At 45.6% G+C, this 18,695-nt stretch overlaps 2 protein-coding genes across 8 annotated transcripts in view; one reads left to right on the top strand and one right to left on the bottom strand.

The window, feature by feature from the left end:
- Positions 1-5,049: 5,049 nt before the first annotated feature.
- ORC6 (origin recognition complex subunit 6) lies at positions 5,050-17,053 on the bottom strand. Of its 4 annotated transcripts, none has more exons than XM_078777237.1 (8): positions 17,012-17,053; positions 16,773-16,892; positions 16,566-16,689; positions 13,676-13,839; positions 13,452-13,541; positions 13,200-13,312; positions 7,468-7,527; positions 5,050-5,519 (listed from the first exon to the last, which is right to left on the bottom strand). In XM_078777237.1, exons 2-8 carry the CDS (start codon positions 16,835-16,837, stop codon positions 5,365-5,367), a joined length of 771 nt encoding a protein of 256 aa, XP_078633363.1. In that variant the 5' UTR covers positions 16,838-16,892; positions 17,012-17,053; the 3' UTR covers positions 5,050-5,364. The 4 variants fall into 4 exon arrangements, with proteins under 4 accessions (XP_078633363.1, XP_078633364.1, XP_067971479.2 ...); XM_078777238.1 differs by having other exon boundaries at positions 5,050-5,516; positions 17,012-17,043; XM_068115378.2 differs by lacking the exon at positions 17,012-17,053 and adding an exon at positions 16,952-16,995 and having other exon boundaries at positions 5,308-5,519; positions 16,773-16,854.
- A 210-nt stretch (positions 17,054-17,263) lies between these two features.
- ANKS6 (ankyrin repeat and sterile alpha motif domain containing 6) overlaps positions 17,264-18,695 on the top strand; it is a 33,637-nt gene continuing 32,205 nt past the window's right edge. For all 4 annotated transcript variants that reach the window (XR_013623638.1, XM_078779181.1, XM_078779182.1 and 1 more), the window contains exon 1: positions 17,264-17,870. Coding sequence is in view for 3 of the 4 variants with exons in the window: in XM_078779181.1 (XP_078635307.1) it covers positions 17,316-17,870 (555 nt within the window). In the remaining variant the exon portion in view is untranslated. The remainder of the gene's footprint in view (positions 17,871-18,695) is intronic.

Raw genomic sequence — 18,695 nt, forward strand, 5'->3', positions numbered from 1 at the left:
GAATGCTAAAGCATGAAACCAGTAAATTCAACATTCCTGTAGCACCTTCAGTCGCACGTCAGACATGGACAGCAAGTTCGTGAAGGACTTCCATGAAAAACGTACCCGTTCGCAAACAAACGGGTACGTTTGTTCCATACCAAGTCAATGGTGAATCTGCATATGGCGATCCGTGAATTTCACGTTTAGAAAGAAGAAACCGTCACGGCATTCCGTCATTCACTTGAACTCGATATCTCTTTTTTCATTCCAAACAGCATAACTCCAATCACAAATTAAATAGCATTAATATAAAAAAATTAACTTTTAACAACATTCGTGACATTGTAGTGTGGTGCTGGGCACACACGTTAAATAAAGGTAGGCCACAACGCTTTGGGTTAGGTAGAGCTCTTTATTGCATGCTCATTCGTCAGCACTGCCATGCTCTGGACTGCGAGCCCGCGTGTATATCCGGAGGCCACGCCTCACCTGGGGCGTGGCCGACACCCACTGGTGCTCGGAATTATGTCACTGCGCCAGCGAGACATCGTGTCCGCCACAACATAAACAAATATTTAAATCCTGATGTGAAGTTCCGTACGGTTGGGTGAATACAATTACAAATTCAAAATCGTAATTGTATTCACTCAATTCCAATCATCAATTGATACTTTAACAAAATAGTTTTAAATGACGGTTGTATTGGGATATTATCAAACCAGCTCATTGCCGTAATGTGTCCACTTCCACATTTGCGAAAGGTTCGTAATTCATCAGGATTTTCCTCAATTCCGCAATGAAATGTTCATGAAATACTGTTGTCGTTTTTAATTTTCATGTCATGTTCTTTTGGTGAATTATCGTACGATTTTACTGCAGGGGTTCCAGGAAATTGTTGCAGCCATTTTTGCGGTACCCGGGACAATAACGTTATGCGGGAGTCCAAACCTGAAAATGCTGGAGACCAAAGCTGAAATTGGAAAAACAATATAGCCTATTTCACTCCAGGGGGTCCCAGGAGTACCCACCCAAAATTTTGTTGCGATCGGTTCAGCCGTTTTTTGCGGTACCTGGGAACAAACGGACAGACATTTGGTGAATTATAGTAAGATAATCGCTGCGGAAGTGGCCGCTGCCATTCGTCGTGATCCCGTGCTGTCACGTGTTGCGGACGTTGTTTTGTCAGGTTCTTGGTGAGAGTTGGTCTCGACGTCAGAATATGCTCCATATGCGTCGCGTGTATCCGAGCTGTCTGTAGCTCAACGTTATGTAATGTGGGGCATGTGGGTGGTCATTTCTGCTTCTTTATGCCAGCGCTGTCTCAATGAGTTGCATGAGCGTCATTTGCAACTGCCATTTTCAAAATGAATAAAAGAATGAGGGAACAGAACGAGACCACCAATGAACACCGTGATCCTCTCCCCCTCCCCTGTGTGAGACCCCCCCCCCCCCCCCCTGTGAGTGGCCCAACCCTCACCCCCACCGTGTGTGACCCAACCCCCCCCGCGTGTGACCACCGCCCCCCACCCGTGTGTGACCCTCCCCTGTTTGTGACCCCACCCCTGCCTGTGACCCCCCCCGCCGTGTGTGACCCCTCCCCTGTCTGTGCCCCACCCCCCCCGCATGTGACCGCCCCCCCCCCCTACGTGTGACCCACTTCGGAGATATAAAGGTGTAACGTTTTTCGTTTTTTTTCAAGATGGCCACGCGACCAACGAGTCAAAATTATCATTAAAATAGAATACAGGAGGAGTTGCTACTGTGGTGAAAATTTCGCGTCAATCGGACCAATAATTGCAGAGAAAAAAAAAATTCATACCGATTGTCTCAAGCATTGTACTTGTCGAATTATGACGTCATAATTAAGGTACCAATGACATCATCATTAACAAATCTTATTCCCCATGGGGAGTACTTGACAACACACCATGTTCCAATTTTTTCCATGGAGTGGTTTTACCTCAAACAGCATCATTAACATACCTCAAAGGGCTACACAGCTGACTCCGCACGTGACAAAGCCGAACGCCTAAACTCTGTGTTTGCCTCAAAATCTTGTGTCCCAAACCCATCTCTCTCTGTACCCACCTTACCCATTCATATGCAGCTGCTCCTGGACTCTGTGTCATTCTCTCCTGACAAGGTGGAGAAGTTTCTGTCAAACCTCAACTATGATTCTGCAACTGGACCAGACAGCATCAGCCCACGGGTCCTAAAATCCTGCTCTGCCGCTCTATCTCACCCTCTCTCTGTTCTTTTCACCCTCTCTTTTGCTCAAGGTCATCTGCCATCATCTTGGAAATCAGCCAACATTACCGCTTTACACAAAAAAGGTGCAAAAACAGATCCTTGCAACTACAGACCAATCAGCCTGCTCCCAATTATCAGCAAGGTCATGGAATCCATCATCGATTCCGATATTAAATTCTTCCTCTTCTCCAATGGCTTGATCTCTGATCATCAATTTGGATTCAGACCAGGTCATTCTACTCCGGACATGCTGCTTCTGCTGTCTCAACAATGGATGGAGGTCCTCAATGCCAAACAGGAAATCAGAGCTTTCTCCCTTGACATATCTCGTGCCTTTGCTACGGTCTGGCACCCCGATCTGCTCACCAAACTCTCCTCCTATGGTATCCATGGAAACCTCCACACATGGCTTGCGGACTTCCTCTCTGGTCGCAGTTAACGTGTGGCCCTGAATGGATTTCTCTCATCTCCCCTTCCTGTCCAGGCTGGACTTCCTCAAGGCAGTGTTCTGGGCCCTGTGCTTTTTCTGGTCTTCATCAATGATCTCTCCGACTCTCTGGAAAAACCTCTTTCTCTTTGCTGATGACTCCACTCTCTGCCGCTCCATTCCTCATCCCTCAGATCGGCAGACTGCAGCCTCTTCACTCTCTGCAGACCTGGACAAAATCACAAACTGGTCAAACAAGTGGAACATGTCCTTCAATCCTGACAAATCTCACACTCTCACTTTGTCTCTCCGAAAAGACCGACTGGAAAACCCTCCCATCTACTTTCTCAACAATCCTCTCCAAGAAGTTCTGTCACTTAAGCTTTTGGGTCTCACTATCAGCCATGATCTTTCCTGGGAAAACCACATTTCCAAGCTGGCCTCCAAAGCCGGCCCGCCGACTGGGCATCCTCCGTCGTGCGAAGTCCTTTATTGGCACACCTGAGCTCCTCACTATATACAAAGCTTTCATCTGCAGCTTGATGGAATACTGCTCTCCCCTCTGGGCTGGTGCTCCTGCCTCACACCGAGCTCGGCTTCATGCTGTTGAAACCAAAGCTTTCAGGATCATTGGAATCTCCCACGATGAAGCCGATTCTGAGGGTCTTTCACTCACTCACCGCAGGCACGTTGGTGGTCTTTGTCTTCTACCGACTCCTCTCCGGCCTAGCTCCCCCAGTTCTGTCTGTGCTCTGTCCCCCAAATATTCCTTCAGGCCACACAAGATCTGCCAGCAACCCTCTCCTGGTGAAACTACCAAAATCAAGACTCTGCTCACCTTCACTCTTTTGTTCCTCTTTTCTCCCACCTTTGGAACAAACTCCTACACACCTGGAGGGAGGAGTGGGATTGACGAGAGTCTCTGACCCTGGGCGAAACCAGTTTGTTGTCCAGTCCAGTTCTGTCCAGTTTGCAAAATATCAAAGAAGCAAGTTTCTGAGCTGAGCAGAAAAGAAGCAAGAAGCAAGTTTCTGAGCAGAGAAGCAAGTTTCTGTCCAGTTTGCTGCTGCGAACGAGGAAGGCCCTCTTAAACCTGATCTCGGTCATCTTTGAAAGTGTTTCACAAGGTAAGCACTGAAAATGCACAATAACTTGTCAAATATGTGACGTCGGTACTCATCATCTTCCTGTTGAGTTTTAATGCCTGTCAGGGTAGTAATTGTGCTTAGTAATTGTGCATCATCTTCCAAAACATCCAATCAGAAGTCACTGGGTTTACTGTCAGTCAGGTATGCAGAGCTGCTAGTACCATCTGCTAATGATCAACCCATTTGTATCTCCAAGGAAGTATTTGTAATGGTTTCTCCTAATTGTGAATTGTATATTTTGAGAGCTGATGCCCAGACATCAAATATAACTTATACTTTGTTTCATGATGCCTTGAACAGCAGGTATTCATTTAGTATAGGTATCCTCCATGTTCCAGGTTCACTGACAAAACCAAACCGACGATAGCAGAGAAGATTTTATCAAAGGCTGCATCAGCTTTTTCAGCATCACTTCCTGATGATGCATCGATACTCTCTCCGAATGATTTATGAGTGTCGGATCTCCAAATAAGTTGCGGCCTACCTTCCCACCATCCGAGCCGGCTGCCCAGACAAGTGGAAGGAAGAAGTCCTCCATTTTGAGTATCAGAAACATGACAAAAAGCAGCTAAAGGAGAGTATCAACATGTGAATATGAGCCTGGTAAGTAAACTAACATTGATGTGTCACATTATTGGGTCCACACATCATAAAGATCGTTTATTCGTCGTAGAATCCAGAAATGGAATATAATATTGTAATCGTCTTTCCACAGATGCACCCTCTTGCACTGAATATGGCTGATTCGTACATCCTTGATTTTGCAGGTGGCTTGTTATTCAACGTCGTCGAGATTCTTCAAGATGAAAAACTTCTCATGTAAGTTCGAGGGAAAGACATGGTGTCAATCAAAGTGCGTTACCATCGGTCTTATTTGAAGGATTATGAGGCAGGAGGGTTATCCCAGGACAGCAGCACACTTCACCCAGGGTTGTCCCAGGATGGCAGCAAACGTCGCCCAGGGTTAAACAAACAAACACACACACACACACACACACACACACACACACACACACACACACACACACACACGCACACACACACACACATGTAATCAACATACTTGTCAATTTTTTTTTTTTGGCTGAGTAACAAATGGATAGACAGACAAAGACAAACGGATACAAATGTAATCCCCTCTCCTCTGGCAAGAATAACAAACTAATTGCAGTTGCCATGATTCAATTTGCATTCGAGGAAGACCATTGTAATGCCACAACTGGAATGAAACCCTTTAACCAATCACAATTGGATTTCATGTTTATTTGATGGAATCCTCTTCTTCACAATAATTAATAGGGCATGGACAAACAACAACAAAAATAAATACATTATAAGAGTTAAAATAAATTTAAAAATTCAAATTCAATATTAAAGCCACATTATTATTAACTTGCTTGCACACCCCCCCCCCTCTTCACATCGATTACCCCCCCCCCCACACCTCTATTTAAAAGCAAAGCACCCCCACTGCCCCCCTCCCCCAACAACGAGGCAGCTTCCTTTCCCCTCCATATTTACCAGTGAGGCACCCCACTTTAGGTAACGAACCCGAGGTTAAGACCCCCCCTCGTTGATTTTAGCTGCATTCTCGAGAATCTGCCTTTTCCAGGACTCGTAGTCTTGCTCTAGACTCGCTCCACGTTTGTTTCCCGTACTCCTCTTCCGCACATCCTCACTCTCTGAAGCGATTCCTTCACTCTCTCCAACTGCTGAAACAAGTGGAAAATGCCGAGTTGAGGTTAACCCTCCACCAATTATTGTTTTATACTAATTGTGCTGAACATATAAAATAACTTTACGACAATAAGCAGAAAGCAGGTCATTGTGTGTCAGTGCCTGGGAAAAACCTCGATAGTTTGTCCCTATACAAAGGGGAATCTCCATATTGTTACGGTGGTCACGTTGGCCAATCGCCCCAGATTGAGGGCCTAATCTGATCTTTTACCTAGCTCAATTTGCTATGTCCGAGGTTAATGGAGCGACACGATGGAATCCTCCTCCACCTCGAACCACTCAAAATGGCGAATGGAGAGGTTTGTCGCGCCCGATGGGGGTGAACTTTCAAATGGACGCTAAACATCCCACCAAATCGGTCCTTTATCGGAGCGATAAAACTAGAATACTAGATAAATTAATATTGATCATGTTAATTTGAATACTCCATGGGGACCTTGTAAATTAATGCATTTCAGAAACAGGGCAGAAAGAATGTGGAACTCGAGAACATTTTGTACACAATTCTATTTGCAATGAAATGCACGCCCCATACATCGTACAAGCGGGAGGTCCGAGGATTTTAGCCTTATCGGGCCCCAGACACACCACAGGAGGAAGACCAGAAGAAGACACACAACTTAAAATACCCGTTACGGCTCGCTCGGGCTCCGCCAAGTTCTGACCGGAGCCAGCGGCTCCACAGCCCGGCCAGGGGCTCAGCGCACTCCGTACTCATGTAGGCGAGAGGCGGGAACCCCAACTGGAAGGCAAACTGGGCACACCGCATTTGGCCTCTGCTCTACTCCACCTGGACCCAGTCTGACCAACAGCTATGGAATCTGGGAACCCCGACTGAAACAGAGGAACCAGACTGAGCAGGACTGGACTCAACTGTAACCTCACCGACGTGTGCTCAGGCTTTTAAATTGGTCCTCACTATGCCCCACCCCATGATGTCACCCCGCCCGGTCTGCCCTGCACCAATTGGCGGTTTGGCCGTATATAAAGAGGTATCCCTCCCCTGAGCTTCTCGACCCATTCTCGAAAGTTCAGGCCTCACTCTTTGCGTCAAAACCTGCATGTTCTCGGTGTTGCAAGACCGAATTTCCTCCTAAAGCATATTTAGAACAGATTACAAAGGAAAGAACATCATGAGGGGTTTTAGGGAAAAGTGTTTTTAGACACAAACATTAGGGAGGGAAGACAGCTTTCAATACGAATATCAACGTAGAATCCTATATCACAATTAAATTACTTTACCCTTACTCTAAACATATACTATGGAAATAGCTATTTCTAAGCTACACAATCTTAACCCCTAGAAGGCATTTCCACAATAACTTTATGTAAGTAAAGTTGCAAAATTCATTTACAACCCCCTGCACATTTATCATGCATTCCCTTTTACCAATAAACTCTCTCTTTATACTTCCACCCCAACTTCATGTAAGTAAAGTTGCAAAATTCATTTACAACCCCCTGCACATTTATCATGCATTCCCTTTTACCAATAAACTCTCTCTTTATACTTCCACCCCAACACTTCAACCCCAAACCGAAGGTGGCCCCAAACCACAACTCCTCAATCCCTCCATTTAAACACCCCAATTCCCCTTCCCCCCCCTTGCAGTCTCTTGAAACCCATCCTCTCTAACCCCACCCCTCAACCCCTCAATCCCTCCAGTCTCTTGACACCCTCACTCACTCTCCAATCCTCCATCTCTCACCCCACCCCTCAACCCCCACAACCCCTCCATTTTCTCCCATCCCCCCTTTTCCCCCATGCAGTCTCTCGACACCCTCACTCATTCTCCCATCCTCTCACCCCACCACATCCATGCCTTTTATAAATCCCTTTCTTCCCAATCCCTGGAGCCACGAGTCCATTTGATAAGGTGGCCCAAAATACTACTCTTGTAAAAATAAGCAACAAAATCTCACCTTGATCTATACCAGGTGTGTCCTTGTTTAATTTCTGTCGCATCTCATCTACAGGTGATTCTGCAAAATAAGATGGAAAAATAAGAAAAACAAGTACAGATACATTCAAAGTACACAGCCCCCCATGCCAAATAAAAAAATAATATCCTCCAGAACAGCACATAGAGACGGTATTAGGAGGGAGAGGTGTACAATAATTGATTGATTAAATAATTAAAATAAAATAAAAATAATCGTAAAATAATTTATTAATCAATTGGCTAATAGCAAACCTCAACCACCAGTGTTTCATCCGAAGCTGCAACTTTTTGAAAATTGTCATTAATCGAAAAAAAAAAATTAATTTCTTGATTAATTGACTAATCAATAAATGATTAATCGATTAATTGATTAATCAATACATCAAAAATATCCTTTATAGCCACATCACTTGGTCACTGTCATGTCCAAATATCAGCTTCCAAGCTCAAAAGGTGCCCAAGATATTGCCCAGATAAGAAAGAAAATAAATAAGGGATTAACACCAAAAATAAATAAATAATAACCATAAAATAATTATATTATTAATCAACTGGCTAATAGAATACATAAACCACCACTTTTTCATCCAAATCTGTAACTTAAAAAAAATTAAGTCATTAATGAAATAATTAAATAATTAATCGATTAATTAATAAATCAAAAATACCCTTTACAGCCAAACCACTTGGTCATTGTCATGTCCAAATATCAGCTTCCAAGCTCAAAAGGTGCCTGAGATAATGCCCAGAGGAGAAAGGAAATAAATAAGTACTTAATGAACCAATAATAATTCAGTAACTCATCAATTAAATGATTAATCAAAAACATTTCAGCTTCCGAGCTCAAAGGATGGCTGAGATATCACCCAGACAAACAAACAAGAAGACGTCATCCACCCATCCCTCCCAAAAAGGTTTCCATTTATGCAGCAAATTGTCCATTTTAGAAAAGGGACCTCCAGATGACCTTTGACCTCAAAATCAATGGGCTTCTCAATTGTGACGACCTCTCCAACCTGGTGAAGTTTCATGACGATCGGTTTAGAATTGTGACATGTAGGCCAGTGACAAACAGACAGACAAACAGACAGAATAACAAACGCAACCAATCAATCTACTTGAAAATCTTCGATTTTGCAAGTAACAAACAGACAAATGAAAAATCACTCATAGAGCGACACTTGGCAAAAGAGTACAAAGCGGAATTGGCACTCAATAGGGCATATTTTTGACTTCAAAAATAATTGGTGGTTGAATTCAGTTGGCTGATATGAAAATCCTATTCAAATTTCAAGTCAATCGGATGAAAATTGAGGCTTTTAGAAATTTGAAAAAAGTGGTTGACCTTTGGCCTATGTTCACCTTTTGGCCGATGCTGATCTCAAAAATAGTTGTGGGTTGAATTCAGTTAACTGATATGTAAATCCCATTCAAATTTCAAGTGAATGGTATGAAAATTGAGGATTTTAGAAATTTGAAATTGTTGTTGACCTTTTGGCCTATGCCGATCTAAAAAAAAAAAGTTGGTGGTTGAATTCAGTTTGCTGATATGAAAATCCTATTCAAATTTCAAGTGAATTGGATGAAAATTGAGGATTTTAGATATTCAAAAAAAGTGATTGACCTTTGGCCTATGTTGACCTTTTGGCCTATGCTGATCTAAAAAAAAAGTTGGTAGTTGAATTCAGTTTGCCGATATGAAAATCCTATTCAAATTTCAAGTGAATCGGATGAAAATTGAGGATTTTAGAAATTCAAAAAAAGTGATTGACCTTTGGCCTATGTTGACCTTTTGGCCGAAGCTGATCTCAAAAATAGTTGTGGGTTGAATTCAGTTAACTGATATGTAAATCCCATTCAAATTTCAAGTGAATGGTATGAAAATTGAGGATTTTAGAAATTTGAAATTGTTGTTGACCTTTTGGCCTATGCCGATCTAAAAAAAAAAAGTTGGTGGTTGAATTCAGTTTGCTGATATGAAAATCCTATTCAAATGTCAAGTGAATCGGATGAAAATTGAGGATTTTAGAAATTCAAAAAAAGCGGTTGACCTTGGGCCTATGTTGACCTTTTGGCCTATGCTGATCTAAAAAAAAAGTTGGTAGTTGAATTCAGTTTGCTGATATGAAAATCCTATTCAAATTTCAAGTGAATCGGATGAAAATTGAGGATTTTAGAAATTCAAAAAAAGCGGTTGACCTTGGGCCTATGTTGACCTTTTGGCCTATGCTGATCTAAAAAAAAAGTTGGTAGTTGAATTCAGTTTGCTGATACGTAAATTCTATTCAAATTTCAAGTCAATCAGATGAAAATTGAGGATTTTAGAAATTCAAAAAAAGTGATTGACCTATTTTGGATATTGGCCTATGTTGAACTTTTGACCTCAAAAATACATAGGATTTTGTCGGACCACGAACGCTACCATTTGGTGAAGTTTCGTGAAGATCGGTTTCAAACTGTAACCTGTAGGCAAGTACAAGTGAGCGGACACACAAACACACAAAACACAAACCGGAGTGATCAACGGACTTGCAATTTTTTTTTTTTTTTTTGCCAAGTAACAAACAGACAGCGATTTGTTAGCAAACAGATAGAATGAGGATCCATTGGAATCATTAGTCTGGCCTGTTCCAGAAGGGATGGGAGAATAGAGTGTCGGTGAATGAGTCATAGTGAGAGTGTTGTGATCAAGGGCCACACATGTCTCACCTATAAGCGTTCCAGGTTTGTCTTTATGTGAAGGGTTTCTGATAGGTCACAAACATATTAATTTCCCTGCGCTCACGAAGCCAAAAGCTGGGTTAGGCGATCGGTTGCGTACGTGTGGTGTATGTGTATGCATTTTAAAATTGCATTTTCTCGGCAACCGTTGGTCCGATTGACCCGAAATTTTACCATGGGAGCGCCTCCGTATGTATAATTTTTCAATGCATAATTATGGTGGCATAGGTCACGTGGTACGGACGCCATCTTGGAAAAACGTTACATCTCTATATCTCCAAAACCACTCAATGGGAAAAAAATTGAAATATGGCTCATTGTAAAGAACTCCACATAGGGAATAAGTGTTAACAATGACGTCATTGGTGCCTTTAGTATGACGTCATAAATTGACAGGGACAACGCTTAGTCTGATCAGTGTGAAATTTCCTGAGCATGATCTATGCAATAATTATATTAGAGAATATAAATTTATGATGTCATCGCTCACGTGGTCTGGCAGCCATATTGAATTAAAGAACAAACACCCTTCAAAAACAGAAGAGTTGGTTCGCACCTAGTTGACTGCGCAGGGTAAATATTCTATGAATACCATCTAGTTAATTAACAGTAATGATTAGACACGTCAAGTTTTACTAAACAGTATACAAACCGTTACCATGGTATTTTTCATGATCTGAATTGATGTGCGGATTTATTTTGTGAATTATTATCCTGACACGTCCCTCAACACGAAAAGCTATTATGAAGTGCTGTGGATCAGTGAGTAAGTGAGTTCACGCTCTCAGATGTATTATAATCTACATACTCCAGGGAGATTCTGTATTGTTCGATATTACATACAAAGGTAACTGGTACAAGTCAGGAGACGCCGATGGTTCACGAGCGAGCGGTATTCAATGACAAAGAAGAAAGAGAGGAACCACCATTAGAGGCCATTTTTCCCCGCAGAGCAGGGGTTGGCCTTTTTTCGGGCACCGTGGTCCCTTTTTTGAAGCAATGTTTTATGGCCGGATGCCCTTCCTGCCGCCAACCCTGTTAGTCGCCTCTTTCAACACACAGGGAATTACCAGTGAACTGGTACTCAATTTGCCGACCTCAGAAGGATGACAGGCTGAGTCAACCGCCCTGGTGTTAATTCAGCGATCGACCGTGATTCGAACCCAGGATCCTAGGATCCCAAGCCGGCACCCTCACCGCTAAGCCAACACCAGGCTTGACAAAGCCAACACCAGGCTATTCAATGACAAAGGACAGACTATAACCGAAACAGGCCCGGACTGGGGGGTCGGGGGCCCACGTGGCAGGTGTCGGCCCCCGACATGCGGTGTACATGCCTATTTACAAAGGGCCCCAATGCGCTGCATGCGCAGGCCTTTAAGAGCCAGCTGTACGTAATTGTGAGTGGTGCTGGCCTTTTTTCGGGCAATCCAAATGTCATCAGAAGTTCGACGCAAGGCGAATGAAATCGCAAACAGGACATCCTAGCAGGGCAGGGTAGCTCAGTGTTCAGGTCCTAGAATGAATATCGGCATTGTGAGACGTCTATATTAAAAAAAAACACCTTCAGAGGCCATTTCCCCCCGCAAAGCGGGGGTTGGCCTTTTTTGGGCACCGTGGTTGTTGTTGTTTTTGTTGGTCCCCTTTTTGAAGCAATGTTTTACGGCCGGATGCCCTTCCTGCCGCCAACCCTGTTTGTCGCCTTTTACAACAAACAGGGAATTACCAGTGAACTGGTACTCAAAATTAGCCGACCTCGGAAGGATGACAGGCTGAGTCAACCCCCCTGGCGTTAATTCAGCGAGCGACCGGGATTCGAACCCAGGATCCTAGGATCCTAAGCTGGCACACTAGCCGCTAAGCCAACACCAGAGCTTATATTACAGCGTGGTAAATCTGTAATGGAAAAAAGAAACGCGTGAACTTAGAGAAAGTGATGAATTTGTGGCGGCCCGCATCAATTCCGGCAATTTTGACCTTGGAATGCCACGTTTTCGATTGATTAGATGACAGTAGTCTGTTAGATGAGATTAGTTAGGTATAAAATATCGAAAACCCTGTTCGATGAACACCGATCTTGTAATATAAGAAAATATCGAAAACCCTGAGTTCTATTCAGACTACTTTTAAATGGTCAATGGTCAGGTGACCTTTGTGACCTTTAAAGGTCAAAACCGACATTGAAAATATATAAATAGGAATGTATTATCTGTTATGAGACTAGTTAGCTACACAATACCGAAAATTTGGTTTGATTCCGACAACTTTGAAAATTTGACCTTTGTGACCTTGAAATGTCAAAGCGAAGGTTACTGACCTTGAAATGATAGAAAATAATGTATAATCAGTTATGAGGTTAGTTAGCTACACAATACCGAAAATTCGGTTCGATTCCGACAACTTTGACACTTTGACCTTTGTGACCTTCAAAGGTCAAAGGTCGAAGATTCTGAAATTTGTTGGAAAACTTGTATTTCATGATGTATGTGATAATATAAAAACATGGACGACATTTCACCATATCAGGAAGCAAACAATGTAATAAAACCATCAAAAATTGACTTTTCTAAATGTTGTGACCTTGTGACCTTGACCTTTGGGCGAAAATGAAAAATCGAGCTCCGTGGGGCTAGACACATGACATTGGCCTAACCAAATACCGAAACCCCTGTCAGATTCCACCAAACCCCTCGAAAAAGATGTAGCTTGAACTCGATTACCCCCTAAAAAGACATCTTTTTCGGGCGTGGCTCCGCCCACAATGGGCGCAATACGCCCACTCTTGGCAGAACACAACTAGATCATGATATCAACCTCCCACCCAAGTTTCATCAAGATCGGATGATATCATCGGGTAGTTATGCTGCGGACAGACAGACAGACACACAGACAGACACACACACCCATGACGAATATAGTGGTCACTCTGTTTGATAACTCATGAACCAATAATGTATAATTATCGATGTTCCAGTCACAACGAGACCCCACCTATGGTTGCAGGGGAGACTCGGTCCATCTGCGAGCATAGTCGATCGAAGATGGCGGGTCGAACGCCGGCCACCGCTAATAATTGGGTACGAGACACCTTAACCTTCTGCTGCCTGCACACGTGAAAACGACGCTCAATAAACGAACGGTCTGACCAGGTAATAGTCAAATCACATGATGAGGTGGGAAGAGGGAGGAAGGGAAGATGGAGGACGGTGTGTACAGGTATACAGGAGCCTTGGGAGCGCTCACCTGCAGGCCGTGGCCAGGGCAGCGACAAGGAACAAAGGCTGGGACAAGTCGACGCATGCGGCCTGTACTACGGTCAAACTGGTCTCGTACCTAAAAGACCCTCCACAGGGTAAACATCGCATATGAGGGACGATTTTTGACTGAAATGTCAAATGTTGTTTTTGATAATGTATTCTGTAGTCTGAAGGATTTCAAAAAGCAACGTCAACGACATGAGCACCCACTTGAGCAACAATGCGGCAGCACCACGGGTGACATCAACACGGCCAAATCGGGTGGCGAGCTCTTGCAGGGTGGGGAAGGAAGACTGACCCAGCACGGTCTCGAAAGAACGTCGAGATGACGCGTAGACCTTCGGAGATAGGCCTGAAAGGCGAGCAGCCGATGTCTGCGGGTTCAGAGGTCACAGTGAGAAAATGGAAAGTGATGGATGATGGTTTTGTGACGGACCTATAAATTACGTCACAAAATAGAGGAAAATCAATTGTTTATTTTTCTACAAGATGGAAGCTCGTTGAGGAGCAGGCTAATGGGTGTGGGGGGAGGGAGGGATGGTGAGGGAGTGTAAACGACATGACCATGGTGAGTGTAAACGAGGTGACTATAGACATGGAGTGTAAACGAGGTGACCATAGACATGGTGAGTGTAAACGAGGTGACCATAGACATGGTGAGTGTAAACGAGGTGACCATAGATATGGTGAGTGTAAACGAGGTGACCATAGATATGGTGAGTGTAAACGAGGTGACCATAGATATGGTGAGCGTAAACGAGGTGACCATAGATATGGTGAGCGTAAACGAGGTGACCATAGATATGGTGAGTGTAAACGAGGTGACCATAGATATGGTGAGTGTAAACGAGGTGACCATAGATATGGTGAGTGTAAACGAGGTGACCATAGATATGGTGAGCGTAAACGAGGTGACCATAGATATGGTGAGTGTAAACGAGGTGACCATATATATGGTGAGCGTAAACGAGGTGACCATAGATATGGTGAGTGTAAACGAGGTGACCATATATATGGTGAGCGTAAACGAGGTGACCATAGATATGGTGAGTGTAAACGTGGTGATGGTGACCATAGATATGGTGAGTGTAAACGAGGTGACCAAAGACATGGTGAGTGTAAATGAGGTGACCATAGATATGGTGAGTGTAAACGAGGTGACCACAGATATGGTGAGTGTAAACGAGGTGACCACAGATATGGTGAGTGTAAACGAGGTGACCACAGATATGGTGAGTGTAAACGAGGTGACCATAGACATGGTGAGTGTAAACGAGGTGACCACAGATATGGTGAGTGTAAACGAGGTGACCATATACATGGTGAGTATAAACGATGGGACCATAGATATGGTGAGTGTAAACGAGGTGACCATAGATATGGTGAGTGTAAACGAGGTGACCATAGATATGCCGAGTGTAAACGAGGTGACCATAGACATGGTGAGTGTAGACGAGGTGACCATAGATATGGTGAGTGTAAACGGGGTGACCATATACGTGGTGAGTGTAAATGAGGTGACCATAGACATGGTGAGTGTAAACGAGGTGACCATATACATGGTGAGTGTAAACGAGGTGACCATGGTGAATGTAAACAAGGTGACCATAGATATGGTGAGTGTAAACGAGGTGACCATGGTCAGTGTAACCAAGGTGACCATAGACATGGTGAGCATAAACGAGGTGACCATATATATGGTAAGTGTAAACGAGGTGACCATAGACATGGTGAGTGTAAACGAACTGACCGTGGTGAGTGTAAACGAGGTGACCGTGGTGAGTGTAAACGAGGTGACCGTGGTGAGTGTAAACGAGGTGACCGTGGCGAGTGTAAACGAGGTGACCGTGGCGAGTGTAAACGAGGTGACCGTGGCGAGTGTAAACGAGGTGACCGTGGCGAGTGTAAACGAGGTGACCGTGGCGAGTGTAAACGACGTGACCGTGGCGAGTGTAAACGACGTGACCGTGGCGAGTGTAAACGACGTGACCGTGGCGAGTGTAAACGACGTGACCGTGGCGAGTGTAAACGACGTGACCGTGGCGATTGTAAACGAGGTGACCGTGGCGAGTGTAAACGAGGTGCCCGTGGCGAGTGTAAACGAGGTGCCCGTGGCGAGTGTAAACGAGGTGCCCGTGGCGAGTGTAAACGAGGTGCCCGTGGCGAGTGTAAACGAGGTGCCCGTGGTGAGTGTAAACGAGGTGACCGTGGTGACTGTAAACGAGGTGACCGTGGTGAGTGTAAATGAGGTGCCCATGGTGACTGTAAGCGAGGTGACTATGGTAAGTGTAAACGAAGTGACTATGGTAAGTGTAAACAAGGTGACCGTGGTGACTGTAAATGAGGTGACTATGGTGGGTGTAAACGAGGTGACCGTGGCGAGTGTAAACGAGGTGACCGTGGCGAGTGTAAACGAGGTGACCGTGGCGAGTGTAAACGAGGTGACCGTGGCGAGTGTAAACGACGTGACCGTGGCGATTGTAAACGAGGTGACCGTGGCGAGTGTAAACGAGGTGCCCGTGGCGAGTGTAAACGAGGTGCCCGTAGCGAGTGTAAACGAGGTGCCCGTGGCGAGTGTAAACGAGGTGCCCGTGGCGAGTGTAAACGAGGTGCCCGTGGTGAGTGTAAATGAGGTGACTATGGTAAGTGTAAATGAGGTGACCGTGGTGACTGTAAACGAGGTGACCGTGGTGAGTGTAAATGAGGTGCCCATGGTGACTGTAAGCGAGGTGACTATGGTGGGTGTAAACGAGGTGACTATGGTAAGTGCAAACGAGGTGACCATAGACATGGTGAGTGTAAACGAGGCGACCGTGGTGACTGTAAACGAGGTGACCGTGGTGACTGTAAACGAACTGACCGTGGTGACTGTAAACGAACTGACCGTGGTGAGTGTAAACGAACTGACCGTGGTGAGTGTAAACGAACTGACCGTGGTGAGTGTAAACGAACTGACCGTGGTGAGTGTAAACGAACTGACCGTGGTGACTGTAAACGAGGCGACCGTGGTGAGTGTAAACGAACTGACCGTGGTGAGTGTAAACGAACTGACTGTGGTGACTGTAAACGAGGCGACCGTGGTGAGTGTAAACGAACTGACCGTGGTGAGTGGTATTCTGAGAGCTTGTGCCGCCAGGTCGAGACACAGAGCCGCCCGTGCGGAGCCCGTGAGAGCAAGTCCCGCCCCGCGCACACTCACCAGCCGTTCCAGCTCCGAGGCCTTCCTGCCATCGCATTCGCAACACTCACAACTACCCGCACCACACGGAACCTCGACATTTCACCTCAAATAAATAAACCTTCGTACCCGATGAGTCTTGGCGAAGAAATCCCTTGTCTCGCAGCCATGGAGGACAACACGCTCGTCTCCATGTTTATCTTTGCTCAAACCAAATGAGTCGCAGGAGGAGAAATATCGCGTTAGTAACTGCGAACCGACACAATTAATAACACAGATATAATATTATCAGGTAATTACAAATTTACAATACAACATCGTTCAGGTGTCCAGAGTAAAACACATCCACTCCGCGCGACGGCGACAACCTTTCGCTTTTTCCCGCAAAAATTGCGATTCCGGTGGGCGGAGAAAAGTGCGAAGCATATCCTCCAATGAGAAAGCCGTACGTCCATGACGTCACGTATTTGCGTAACGTGAAGGTTCTTTCGGTCACGTCACGTCGTTCGGCCAATGTGCAATCGCAAAAATCACGTGACCAAGTTGCTACGCAACCACGGCGAGGCCAAAGTTACTCAGTTACGATCATTTTGCAACTCTGCACAAGAGGTTCTGAGAGGTTTAAACTAAGTTTGCACACGTGTTTGAGAGATTAAACTAAGTTGGTTGCCCATGGAGACGCACGACGCGGCTGCGTTGCACCTGCTGCTTCGAGCTTGCGAGGAAGGAGACCCGGGTCGTGTCCGCCAGATCCTGGACGCCGAGGACACTCGGATGGGTGCGGACTCGTCCGACCACGAGGGTAACGGGCCGCTCCACGTGGCCGCCGCCGCGGGCCAGGAGGCGACCCTGCGGGCCTTGGTGGCCCGCGGGGCGACGCTCGAAGCCCGGAGCGACCTCGGCTGGACCCCGCTGATGGAGGCGGTGAGGCGCGGCCGGCTGTCCTGCCTGTCGGCCCTGCTGGAGCACGGAGCCAGTGCGACCGCGACGAACCGCTATGGGGTCACGGCCTTAGCCCTGGCAGCAGGAGAGGGGTCCGTGGGGGTCGTGCGGGCCTTGCTCGAGAGAGGTGCTGGGAATTCGGGAATCTCCGGGATGGATCGGGAGACGGGGACCTTCGGGGTGCTCGGGACTCGTCCGGGCAGTGGAGCTTTCTCTCCGTTGGTCATGGCCGCGGGTCGTGGACACGACGAGGTGGTTCGGATTCTGCTCGAATGGGGCTTTGAGGTGAGATCATGTTCACCAGGGGTCTACCTGATGGTCGTCCTGACGTTTAGTTAACCTTTTATTCATTGTCGATGTTCATCCTCCAGGTGTCCAGAGAAAGGTTACAATGCAGTGTGGTCAAAATGTGGTGGTGCATATATGAAGCGTGTACCTGTCGTGTACCTGTCGCGTACCTGTCGCGCATGAAGAAGCGATGGGTAAATCGTGTGATTTGAACCTGGGATCACAGCATCATGCAGGAAGTGCTCAGATATCACGTGATTTGAACCTGGGGGTCACAGCATCACGCAGGAAGTGCTCAGATATCATGTGATTTGAACCTGGGGTCACAGCATCATGCAGGAAGTGCTCAGATATCATGTGATTTGAACCTGGGGTCACAGCATCATGCAGGAAGTGCTCAGATATCATGTGATTTGAACCTGGGGTCACAGCATCATGCAGGAAGTGCTCAGATATCACGTGATCTGAACCTGGGATCACAACATCATGCAGGAAGTGCTCAGATATCAAGTGATTTGAACCTGGGGTCACAACATCATGCAGGAAGTGCTCAGATATCACGTGATCTGAACCTGGGGTCACAGCATCATGCAGGAAGTGCTCAGATATCCCGTGATCTGAACCTGGGGTCACAACATCATGCAGGAAGTGCTCAGATATCAAGTGATTTGAACCTGGGGTCACAACATCATGCAGGAAGTGCTCAGATATCCCGCGATTTGAACCTGGGGGTCACAGCATCATGCAGGAAGTGCTCAGATATCACGTGATCTGAACCTGGGGTCACAACAGCATGCAGGAAGTGCTCAGATATCATGTGAT

This window comes from Myxine glutinosa, chromosome 5 (assembly GCF_964187855.1).
Source record: "Myxine glutinosa chromosome 5, kmMyxGlut1.1, whole genome shotgun sequence".
Lineage (NCBI taxonomy): Eukaryota > Metazoa > Chordata > Myxini > Myxiniformes > Myxinidae > Myxine > Myxine glutinosa.

What these genes read in the sequence shown, in the direction of transcription:
- ORC6 (XM_078777237.1), bottom strand. Translation starts at nt 16,837, where the DNA reads ATGGAGACGAGCGTGTTGTCCTCCATGGCTGCGAGACAAGGGATTTCT. An exon ending in TCTTCGCCAAGACTCATCGG is followed by an intron (nt 16,690 to 16,772) that starts GTACGAAGGTTT and finishes ATGCGATGGCAG; the next exon opens with GAAGGCCTCGGAGCTGGAAC. An exon ending in GCCCTGGCCACGGCCTGCAG is followed by an intron (nt 13,313 to 13,451) that starts GTGAGCGCTCCC and finishes TCACGTGTGCAG; the next exon opens with GCAGCAGAAGGTTAAGGTGT.